The sequence below is a fragment of the Eumetopias jubatus genome, unplaced genomic scaffold (assembly GCF_037043125.1).
Source record: "Eumetopias jubatus isolate StellerSeaLion01/CBP00866 unplaced genomic scaffold, mEumJub1_p1.0 scaffold_3, whole genome shotgun sequence".
Lineage (NCBI taxonomy): Eukaryota > Metazoa > Chordata > Mammalia > Carnivora > Otariidae > Eumetopias > Eumetopias jubatus.
The window spans coordinates 17,102,936-17,115,472 of NW_028274809.1; the positions used below are offsets into that span (position 1 = coordinate 17,102,936).

Genomic DNA, 12,537 nt, shown 5'->3' on the forward strand with positions numbered 1-12,537 from the left:
AGGGATGGGACGGTGTTGTGCGTATAAGCAACGTATCTGCACATGGGAAGCACCCCGTAAACTTAACTGTAATTTTATTGATGCTACTGGTTTTAAGAACGTTTCCTCCATAGGGCTCCTTGCCACCTGATCAGGAACGTAACGATTTAAAGGGTGACTGTAATTAATTAATGTTTTTGGTTGCTTTACCTGCCTCTGAAGCCAGGTGATCACTGGCAGTTAAGAGAAATATCTCCTTTCTACTGAATCAAGGAGATGACATTTTGCTTTCTTCTGTTAGCAGTGGTTTTATTGTTTTTTTTTTTTCTTCTTTCCCATAGCCTGCAAAATTGGATATTACAAGGCCCTTTCCACGGATGCTGCCTGTGCCAAGTGCCCACCCCATAGCTACTCAGTCTGGGAAGGAGCCACGTCGTGCACCTGTGACCGAGGCTTTTTCAGAGCCGACAATGATGCAGCCTCTATGCCCTGCACCCGTAAGTTGTGTGCTTCTGTCCAATTTCTTCAATGCCAACAGCTTTCGTTACCACCTACCACCAGGGCACTGCCAGGCTTTCTCCCAGGATAACCGTGCAAGGGGCAAATTAGATCAAATATGAATCTTCTCTTATTCAAAGCAGGGGAGATGCTTATGAGAAGCAAGGCTGTTTGTCGCCATTCTGGTTGTCTTCAAAGCACATAGCTGCCCACAGACTACGTTGTGGAGCAGAGATAGAGCGTTCAGGGTTTGTCTGACAGTGTAATTAGAGCTGAGATTGGAATTTCGAAATGTCTTTAGCGTTTCCTCCAGGAGTCTTGGGGAAGCCTGACAGCTGCGGGGGGGAAACAGGTACAGGGCAGGGTTCCGAGGCTAGGATCACATGTGGGCTGTGGTTTCAGTTCTGGGCACTGACGTCATGGCTTGCGTTGTCATTACCCTTCTTCCTTCTTTCCTCATAGTTTTGTGTTCATTACATTTAGGCCCAGATCCTAATAAATGCCTGTTTAATGACAGGCACTCAATAAGTGCTGGGCTAATGAATGGACGGGGTTGGCACCTTGGTATGCAGGGGAGCAGGGAAATCTGTTCTCACACTTTCTATGGACAGTGCTCCTGGTGTTGCCATTTCTTTCACGTGCACTGTGGGCTTCACAGACCCTGTGATGGCTGTGACCTTGACCAGAACAGGGGGTGGTGGGCCCAGGCGTTCCACCCATGATGCTCCCATTGGGTGAGTCAGTGTATGGAGGGATGGAGCCCAGGGCCAGGCACACAGGATTCCCACAGGTTTGAGCTTTGTTTTCCAGCCCGCCCAGTTAGGAGCTAATTCACTTATTTAGTCTTTTAAATTTCAGCCTCGTTTCCTCATCTGTAGAATGGAGTTAATAACAGTTACCTCCGCCATGTTGTTGTATTTAGTGCCCTCATTTTGGTTACATAGTATATAAATGTGTAAAGTGATGCTACTCAATATATTTTAGTGTTTACGGTGTTTATGACTATTACTGTTTTGTTCCCTATTACAAATTCCATCTTGGCTGGCCTGGAGCCAACATCCCCCTCCAAATAGAAGTAGTTTCTGGTTTGGGGGCACTTGGGCCGGCTGTGAGGCCATTGTCTTAATTCAGTCAAGTATCACCTCTAAAGGGAATGGGAAGAGATTTCAGATCCATCCCAGTTGTGCTGAGGTTGGCATACCCTCCAGAATTTCGATTTCTTTTTTCTTTTTTTTCTTTTCTCTTCTTTTCCTTTCCTTTTCTTTTCTGTTCTTTTCTTTTTTAAGATTTTATTTATTTATTTGGGAGAGAGACAGAGAGTGCGAGAGAGCACGAGTGAGGAGGAGAGGAAGAAGCAGCCTCCCTACTGAGCAGGGAGCCCGACGTGGGGCTTGATCCCAGGACCCTGAGATCATGACCTGAGCCGAAGGCAGACGCTTAACTGACTAAGCCACCCAGGTGCCCCCAGAGTTTCTTTTCTAGCCAGAGATGATGATGACAGCAGTAGTAAGAACCATTTTAAAATGATGCCCAGCTCCCTGCTCAGCGGGAAGCCTGCTTCTCCCTCTCCCACGCCCCCTGCTTGTGTTCCTGCTCTCACTGTCTCTCTCTGTCAAATAAATAAATAAAATCTTTAAAAAAAATAAATAAAATGATGCCCAGGTAATGTATCAGGCACTTTCAGGAAACCTTATCACAAGGCTCATGTTATAACAAATCTATAAAATAGACATTATCTTCATTTTATAGACGAGGTACCTGCCAGCTCAGAGATGTTAAGGAACACACCCAAGGCTCCACGCCAGCCTGATGAGAGAGCCGCACGACCAGAAGACTCACGTAGCTCGGATCACTGGCAGGCTCTCTTGCCCACTCCCCCAGGTCTAGCACAAACTTCCTCCAGAGGGAAAGAGTATATACTAGGACCAGCCCAGAATACTGGGCACGGATTTTCTCATTTTCTGTTGCTTCCCTAGACTAAGTGCTTTCTCTGGATAGCCATGTTTGACAAGCTCAAGTCCCAGACTTTTTCTTTTCCAAGTACCCTCATCCTTTATTCCACAATGTGTGATTGGGGTAGTGGTACACTTTCTTCCTCTGTCCATACCGGCTGCCAGCAGTTGTCCAGGTGTGGGATTTTAGGGCACGGCAGCAAACCCAAAGGGCAGTATTGGGGCTGGACAGTGTGATGGTTGTCTTTAACTTGCAGCATGATGTCTACCACCTATTTTTCATACAGATAGAGCCTTCCAGAGGTTGGGGCTTGACTGTGTTATGAACCTCATAAAATTCATCTTTGATGGCAAGATGGATTGGGTCTTGCTCCCAGGTATTTTTAGTCTCATGATTCTGATCTGTCATGCAGCCTGACAGGACCACGGGCCAATCACTTAGCTACTGCAGCTTTGCTACGTGGGAGTTTTGGGAGACCCCAGAGGTCACCACCTGCCTGAGTTACTGGAATGCTTTGCCCTGTGTGTCACAGTGCGGTAGCTGAGCCCTTGGCATTCTTATGTTTGTGTCAGAATAAATTGTTGGCTTTATCTTGAGGATACAAATGGGAAAAGGAAAATATGGATTTCAACAACTGGGGGCACCAAAAAGTTTAAGAACTAAAGCAACTTTTTCATTTTTCACAGATCGCTTTCAGTGATGTGAAGAGAGGAAGACTGGGGGCTCTTTGTATCATTGATAAAAGGTCCATGAAAATACCAAAGCGATCTGTGACCTTTTTTGCTTCTGCTCCATCCTCTTGGAACTCCCGCCTACATGGCACTGACTCAAGCGCTTTGCGTTATTCTAATGTTTACTGAGTCAAGAGGAAGCACAGTACTGTTAACACCACCAAGTTCTGAGGTTGTTAAACCGCTCCAAGCTGCAGCTTACTCATCTGTCAAATGGGATTCTCAGGGTCTACCTGCAGGGTTGTTTTAAGAGTTGAATAAGAAAATAACTTGTAAAGGTCCAGCACATGGTAGGAAGCTAACAAATGTTTGTCCCCTTGTGTCTCCAGCTGGTCACTGCCTCCCCCAGACTAGCTCCAGAGCACATTGCCATGCGTCTGACTGCCTCTCTACACTGCTTTTCTCACTTGACTGTGCAATTGAATTACCCAGTGGCTGCACAGGACTCCAGAATCTCTGAGGAAAAGACTCGGGCATCAGTATTTTTAAAAGTTGCCCCCGTAAATTGTACTGTAAAGACAAAGTTGAGACCACTTCTGGACAGAGTTTATTTTTAAGTTCTTTTTTGTTTTCTTAATTTAATAGACATGAACTGCAGAAGACTCTTAAGGCCTCCTTTGAGACAGACAGGGATCATTAAGGAGGTGACTGTATTTTGCTAATAGGTATACCGGTAAGTTAGGCTGCGGAATAATCTATTCTAGTTTACCGCTCATTCTAGATTTCTCCCTTCCTGCACTGTCCATGACTGTGGCCACTAGACACATGTGGCTCTTTAAATTAAAACTGAATTTTAAACTTGGCATTAGTAATTTTAGTTTCTCACTTACTCTTGCCATGTTCCAAGGGTTTGATAGCCACATTTGGCTAGTGGTGACCATACTGGACAGTCACGGAGTATTTCTGCCATCGCCGAAAGGTCTGTTGGACAGCGCTTAGTAGGCATTTTGACAGAGAAGCCAGTGGGAGTTTCTCTAAGAACGTTTTGTTCAAATAACCCAACAGAATGAAGCCCTTCCCCCATGCTTCACCCCCAGCTTTATCAGATTCTTTTGACAAGAGGTGGGGATGGAAAGGAACATAAACATCAGGGATCCTTTCAAACTGATTCCAGCTTTTAATCAGTTCTTACCAGTTGGTTAAGCCAGGTGACAAACCCAATTCCCTTGTGCTGACAGCCATGATAATCAGGCACCTTCTTTGTTCATTATGCTATCTTTAACCCCAGCATTCTTATGCAGCCCCGCATTTAGTGATCACTCACTGTGACGGCACACTAATGAAGAAATAAAACACACTCTCTGAGACTCATTCTTCTAGCCAAAGAGAGACTCTGCTCCACTGGTTTGTAAAATCAGGTTTTTGTTCACTTGGAGAACGATTAGATCAGGTGAATACAAGCAGCATTGGCTAATTTGGAAGGAAACCCCTAAGAAGGTCTTCATACCATCTACACTGCTTGAGAACTTCAAAGCCTTGAATGGTAAATAAACTTGATTTTTAGGAAGACTTCTCTTGGAGCTTCTGGCTAAGGTTCACATAAATGGCTACCTGTGGATTAGACAGTGCTTCCATAGAAGCATCATGAATATTTTCAAGAAAATAATCCACACCTGTTAGAATAGAGAGTCAGAAAAGTGCTTCGTAAGTCTGAAGGGGTGTAGAAATCTCATGGGAGTCATCTGGGGTTCTGCATTTCTGACACATTCCTGGATGCTGCTGAGGCTGCTGGTCTGCGGATGGTCTTCATGTGGTTAGGCTTTAGATCCTTCCTGCTGGTTGGCAGGAGACAGGAGGCCCTTTTTCCATGGTTGTGCTTCAGCTCAGCAGTGACTCTAGGAAGATATTGCAAGGGTCGTGAACATTCTCCCTTGATGGAAATGGAATACTTTCTCTCCCAGAAAGAAAACCCAACCCAGTTCGGAGTTACATAATCAAAAACACCCACCATGGAGCTTTGTTTATTTGCTTGTATTTTCTTCTCGAGTCCCCGTCAAGTTACTGCCTGAGACACGTGTATCCATCAAGAAAGGTGACGGCAGTTTTCTAACACCACCAACGAGGCAGACCCCGAGACTTCTTTATACACAAGGATGCTGTTTAAGCTGATGAGGGCATTTTGATGTCATGAACCATTTCTTAGAAGGAATTCGAATGTGATTTTTATTAATGAAATCAACATCCTTTAGCTCTACAGAGACCCAGCCCCTCCCCTCCAGATCTCCTTCACCTTTTGCTTACCTTTCTGGGTAGTCAGGAATGGGGTCTGACCATCAGCAGTGTTGGGAGAAGTCAACCACTTTCCTTTGCAGGAAGACTTTGATTACCTTAGTTATTGAGTTGCTTGTTAGTGGTTATAGTGAGAAAGGCCTTTGCTCCCCTCACTGGTAGACGGAACTGATATTACAGTTAAAGGAAATTTTCTAACCTCTTATTGTGCTTCAAAATGCACTAGAAAAGAAAAAATGCCTTATAGAAGAAGTAAATTGGCTTTGTATATCTAGAGAGAAAGAGCTAATTTGTTATTTTGCCACCTTTCCTTCTGAGCACCATTACCAGGATGGTGTTCTGTATTTTTCAATTGGAAATCTGTCCTGTGATTTTGGGTACTCTTTATTTAACTTGTTTGGTGAAACTTCTTAGAACCTCCTGATTGGAGCGCTCCGTAAATAAGAGATTATTATTTTAGATTGCCAGCTTGAAAGGCCTTCACAAATCTGTCTCCAAGTAAAGGGCCTTGAATAATTCAGTCAGCTGTCCCAAACAAACAAAGAGTGATTGATTGATACTTAGGCATGGCCTAAAATATTCCAAATTTGCAGCTTTTAAGACAATTCATACTGGAGAAGCTTTGAGCTAATGAGGGCACATTTACCAAGATCTATGACGAAAGGTCCTGATTTGAGAATGCTTTCTGCAGGTTTGGGTTATCGAGAAATTGAAATAGCCTAGCTCCAAACAGCAAACATCACTTACTTTGTCTTTACATTTGCCTTTTCTAATTGAATTTAGTGTGCGACTGTATTTCCTCCAGAAAGTGTATTGTTTTAAAATTACCATTTCAGTTCTATTACTCAAAGCCCTCACTTCTAATGCTTTCTGACAGTTATCAACATAATGAACCGTAATGAGATGATGAGCGATCTTCAGTGGAAAGCCAATGTGGACCCCAGTGGTGTCGTGTGACTGTGTTGTTAAAATTTGAATGCAAATTAAAATAACATCGTCCTTACTTGTTTCCAAGGTTAGGAGAAGAGAGACACTTTTTTTTTTTAAGTGCTTTAATTTTGGAAATCTCACATCCATTTTCAAACAAGCCCTTGAAGGTGCCACTGATGTTCGATTCAATTCTCTGCACCAAAGATTTACATGCTTAACGTCTGGCTAAGAGATTTTGGGAGGGACGTCTGCCATGAGTCTTTGATGTGTAAACCATAGCATAAAAGGTAGCCTTCGGGTTCAAGTCAACTACATCGTTTTCCCCACCCAAAAGCATATATCTCTTTGCTCTAGAGCTTCAAGTAACTAATAGTATAATGATGGGAGGAAGGACGCTCTGTGAAATTGGTCAATGAGAGCGTGGTTAGCTCTAGCGAAAGACTAGTTGGTACAAGAGTGAGAACAAAGGCCAAAGATTCCTGAAGTTTTGTTAATCCACTGGTTGATCTCTAACCATATCACATTTTATCATCCATCTAATCAATCATTTTTGTGAACATATTTTTATGAAAATTTTGGATCCAAGATTTACAGGGCAATTTGTTATTTCATATCATTTATCAAATTTGTGATATGAGAATACAATTTCATACTACATTCCATTTGTCATGGGATAAAAACTCAAACTGAGACACCACCTCCGCCATTGCTAGATTCTGTGACAGGGTTTTTAGTTCAGAATGTATGGTCTTGCTGCCTGCCTGGTAATCCATTGATAAGCCAATTAATATGCCTGCCCCTGGACAATACCAAACAGATAAGAACAATCAAAGATTTTGACGTTTCAGATGAAGTTCTCAACAGGTTACATTTTTTTAGGTGCTTCTTTGGTTAGATCTCAATAGTTCAGTCTGACATCAACTAGTGAGTAACCCACATCCTTGTCTCTTCCTTTCTGATTGCCTTTCAGTATTTTGACTAATAGAAAAAAAGCACCTTTAGAGAACCCAAGTGCATACTCTTGTCCAAAGGGATACAGGGGGAAAAGATCACCAAGTAATGCTTACTGGAAGGGACTGGATGGATCCCAGGCTGATCACTTGCCATTTGTTTTTTTGTAAAATTTTTAAAAAGCTTCAGGACATTTAATAAGGATCAGGGATCATCTCATTGAATTATTTGTTTTATTTATTTATTTTTAAAGGTTTATTTACTTATTTGAGAGAGAGAGAGAGAGAGAGCGTGCACATGCACAAGTGGGGGAAGGAGCAGAGGGAGAGGGAGAGAGAACCTCAAGCAGACTTCCTGCTGAGTGGGCTAACATGGGGTTCGATCCTGGGACTCTGAGATTGTGATCTGAGCCAAAATCGAGAGTCGGCCGTTTAACTGACGGAGCCACCCAAATTATTTGTTTTAAAACAATGCTATTCTAGCCTTCTCTTTACCCTCCAACCTACTTCTCATTTTATACAGATAAACAGTTCAATGTGGACATTTATAGGGATTAATAGCATCATGTGGATTCAACTGGCAAACCCGTAGGTTTGAGGGACACTGACGGATGCCCCCATGAAAAGCTTGAATAATCCGCCAATGCCGTTTAGGCAGGCCCTTGTGATTTTCCCACCACCATGAATAATTAAGAGTGGCTTGGTATCAACTCAGCACTGTCATTTCGGGGTAACATTTTTGACACTGTTCACGGTAGTCACACAGTGGTTGTGCACAGCATGCTTCTGTGAAACAGGGTCAGTTACACATTTTGCTGAGATCCCCTGGGGTGAGCACTGGTTACCTTCTTTGCTATCAGCATTTTGATTTTCCACCCAGAGTTGACTCTTGTTCTATCTACAGCTCAGCAGAAGACTAACTGAGGGAAGAGTCTCATTGCATAGACACGATTGCCCCCGCCCTCCTGTGACCTTTCCCCCTCCCCCCAGGGAAAGAGCCTTTAACAGAAACTCCTAATTACCCTCTTCAGTGGAACTTAGAGAGCGAGAAGTTAGCAGAGAGAGGATAACTCATCTAAGGCAAGCGCACCATCCAGGAAGTAATGCCAGCAAACTTCAGCATGAAGGACAGGGAAGCTAGGGGAAATGTTACTCGGGGGTGAAGTGAGAAAGCGAGGAATGTTCCACAAAAAATTCGTACTTGTGCTTTCTTTTTTTTTTTTTTTCCTTTGGAGTGTAATAGCTTTGCACGTTTGGGTGGTGTTAATTTGGGCGACTTCGCTTAACGTTTTCTTATCTTCATTTTGGTCATCAGATGGCTGAGGCTAATAAATAGTTTTTGTCAGATTTTATTGTGAGGATTAAATAAGATAAAGTACGAAAAACCGCTTTGCAAAAAATGTCAATTAATTCGTAGGCTACGTAATTCTAAAGCTCATTTTGGGGAAAAAACAAAACAAAACACTTTTCTCAGTCTTTCACGTTATAGCTTCCTCATGGCTGACTGGGAGTTTACTTTTGAAAGTACTTCAGCCATAAACTAGTCATCTTAAAATAAATAAAGCAAAACCTCAATTAACCCAGGAAGGACAAAGGTTCCTGGAGAGGAGGATGTTAAAATAGATGCACCAGAAAAATAGGGTAGTGACAAAATGATAGCAAGAAGTTACCTTGATAGGAAGCCAATAATTTTTCATGGAGGAATAAGTGATTGATGCATCCAAATGGTTTTGTTTTTTAAATAATGCGCAGTTATGCTTTGGCTCTCTTCATCATTAAAACACATAAACTGCCATGAGCAAAGGTTATGCACTGTCCATCGGTCTCAGGAGGGGAGTCCCTGAACAGCAGTCTTTATGTAAACTAACCTACAGCAGCAAGAAGAGAGAAAGCAATTAATGGTGGCAACATATACAACCGTCCGGGGAGGAGGCGTGGGCTTCATTTCTGTCAAAACGTACACATCCCAACGATTGACTCTGCCTTAGAGCTTGTCTTTCAGCTGGAGAGAGATTAACATGGGCTTATCTGGAGGGTTGGAGGGTTTTACAGCAAAGGCACTGAAGTATTATTGACAATCCCAAAGTTGTACTTGATTAATGAAGCCTTGTGAAGTGGAACTTGAGACCCACAGCACCTCTTCTCAGAAGATCTGTCTTGTCCTGGTTGCCTTGGCGTTTTTGTAGGGTGACAGTAGTAGCAGTTGAAGAAATTGACCATTTAAGAGTCAGGTTTCTGCCCGTGCTCTTGGGGAATGTTACTTTCCACATCCAGAATTAATTTCATGGCTCAGACATTGAATTTTAAAATGGTGATTAAAAATCTGTTACGTATTAAATGTCTGTGAGAGCTCTGGAAACCCCTCTTGACAGCAGCCCAGCTACTCTGCCTCTCAACTAAAATCTATGAGTTACATGTCTAGAGTTGTGCTAAAAATGGGTATTTTTAAAAATATTTTATTATTTATTTATTTATTTATTTAGAGAAAGCTTGCATGAGTGTGGGGAGGGGCAGAGGGAGAGAGAGAGAATCCCAAGCCGACTCTGGGCTGAGTGTGGAGCCCCGCACGGGGCTCAATCTCACAACCCGGAGATCATGACCTGAGCCAAAATCAAGAGTCAGAGGCTTAACCGACTGAGCCACCCAGGTGCCCCAATAATGGATACTTTCAACTTGATTTCTTTTTCCCCTTGGCTCTAGAGTCTGTTAGCGCTTTCATGGTTGTTACAAGAAATAGCAATTTCAGGCTGATGTGGCATATTAGATCATGTGTCCGTGTGGATTTAAACCCTTCAGCAGAATCCACTTCTAGCCGCAGTGAGCACAGCATCCACCTTTTTCTTTCTATCTTTTGCTGCAGTTCCAGTTGCTTTCTATAAGAACAAAAAAATACATTTAATTGGACTTGTGGGTTGCAGGTGGGTTACATAGGGAGCACTTAGTTTAGCCTTGACTTTCCATGGAATGATTCATACCAAACTCCTCCTTCACATCGGAGGCATTTAGGACTTTAGGTTCAGTGTTGGCTGGTTCCTTTCCGATGACCTTATTATGTGAGTAAGGCTCATACAGATTTCATGTGGCTGTGGTAACATCGGTTCTCCTGCACGGGGCTACTTTAAATCCTGACGTAAGCCAGTAAGTTGTGTTCTCTGAACTACTCAGGAATTATACTTTAGTCCGATGCACACGGAGGGAAGAACTAAGATTTATAGAATTACTGGAATTTTCTTTTATACTTGGAATATCACCCTTCTTAAATGTCACATTCACTCAGCTTCTCCAGATAGTGTGTGCTTTATTTCTGGAAGGTTGTCTTTTCCCAGAGGAGAGCACATGATGGGTTAAGGAAGATCAAGATTCCTTTTATGATATCACATGATATGATATTTTATTATATGATATAATAGTCCTTTGCTTTTGCTGTAATTTGGCTACAGCTTCTTTGGGACTTCATACTGTCCGACTCCTGTCAACTGAATGCAACTTGACATCCCACCAGAAAATAATAATTACCCATTGTAGCACCTTTCACCAGTACCTGCTGTGCCAGAGAGAAAGTATTTCACACCAGTGAAGCAAATGGATGTTCATTCAATTTATCCACAGTGGCAGGAATACAGCACCCATTTCTTTCAGAGCACTGAGAAACTCAAGAAATAGGCCATAATATTTCATATATTTTATTTCTTCCTGAGTCAGGGAAGGTAGATGTAATTTCCACCTCAGAAGCCAGGGCTTTATGAAGGTGTAAATCAGGGGTCCTTACCCTGAGCTACCTAGATAGGTTCGGAATGTGCTGGAAGTCCCTAGAATTCATGTGCCAAATTTTGAGGCTTCCTCTGAGCATCTTTTTGAGGGGAGAGTCCGTTGCTCCTGACGACTTCTCAGCGGCTGGGGTTGGCAAGCTATAGCCTGAATGCCAAATTCAACGGCCCCTGGATTTTGCAAATAAATTTTTCTTGGGGACACAGGCACATCCATTTGTTTCTATGCTGTTGCTTGCTGCGTTCACGGTACCGTGAAGAGTAGAATAGTGGCTTCAGAGAAATGTGTGGCCCATAAGGCCTGAAATATTGACTCTTTATATTGGTCCCTTCACAGAGGAAATTTTGTTGAATCCTACTGTAAAGGATTCGTAGGTTAAGGATTATTGCATTTGACTTTTGGTTCTGGGAGCAGAGCTTTTACTGTCTGTGCCACTAAATTATATTTAAAATGTGAAGGGCATGCTAAACATGAGAAATTCAGAAGAGTTTAACATTCTAACTCCATTCTTGGCGGCAGAGAGGGATTTTAATACGTAAATTCCAAGGAAGTAAAAAAATAAAATAAGGTAAAGGAAGGACCTTTCTTTCTCCTTACATGCACTTCAGCATTTGATTGATATGTATTTAAACATGTCTTAATTTTGATGGTAAAAATAAAATGTAAAGGAAAACTGTGGTTCTACAAAGGCTAATAAGGAAAATACCAGCCTGCCTTTTGAAAATGTGAAAATTAACTTTTCTTCAGATACGAAGTTTTCCATAGCTTCAAACCTGAATAAACCATCACCTGGAACCAAGATGGGGAAAGGAAGTCATAATAACCAATCCTAAATTAACAAAACTTTGAGATGGAGCCCACATTTTTTTAATTTTATTTATTTATTAAGATTTTATTTTTTTAATTTTTTAAGAAGATTTTATTTATTTATTTATTTGAGAGAGAGAGAGAGGGAGCACAAATGGGGGGGAGGGGCAGAGAGAGCAGACTCCTTGCCGAGTAGGGAGCCCAATGCGGGGCTCGATCCCAGGACCCTGGGATCATGACCCGAGCTGAAGACAGACGCCCAACCGACTGAGCCACCCAGGCACCCGTTTAAGATTTTATTTTTAAGGAATCTCGACACCCAACGTGGGGCTCGAACCCTCGGCTCAGGAGTTGCACGGTCTACCAACTGAGCCAGCCAGGCACCCTGTGGAGCCCATGTTTAGTGCTCCAGCCACATTGGCTGGTAATGGAGCTATAAAAATGACAAAAGCGAGCAGACAGCCGGCTCTACACCTCCTGTGCTCACCATATTTAGCTTCGTTTAGTCTTTTCTTTGCCCCGATTTCCTGCCTTCTCCTTCTTTGCTTATCCAGGAAAGCATCAGAATGAATCAGATTTCTTTTTCCCTCCATCTTCTAGAGCAGGTGACAAATACTCAGTAAGTGCCTGTTGAATAAACGAAAGAGTCCGTAAGTCCCTCCCAACAGGAGTAACCACTAAGATATGATATA

General features: G+C 42.6%; 1 protein-coding gene across 1 annotated transcript in view; it reads left to right on the top strand.

Annotated features, from left to right (window-relative positions):
• EPHA4 (EPH receptor A4) overlaps positions 1-12,537 on the top strand; it is a 132,434-nt gene that overhangs the window by 63,221 nt on the left and 56,676 nt on the right. Inside the window, exon 4 of the mRNA XM_028105224.2 lies at positions 321-476. Within this exon, the coding sequence (XP_027961025.1) occupies positions 321-476 (156 nt within the window). The remainder of the gene's footprint in view (positions 1-320; positions 477-12,537) is intronic.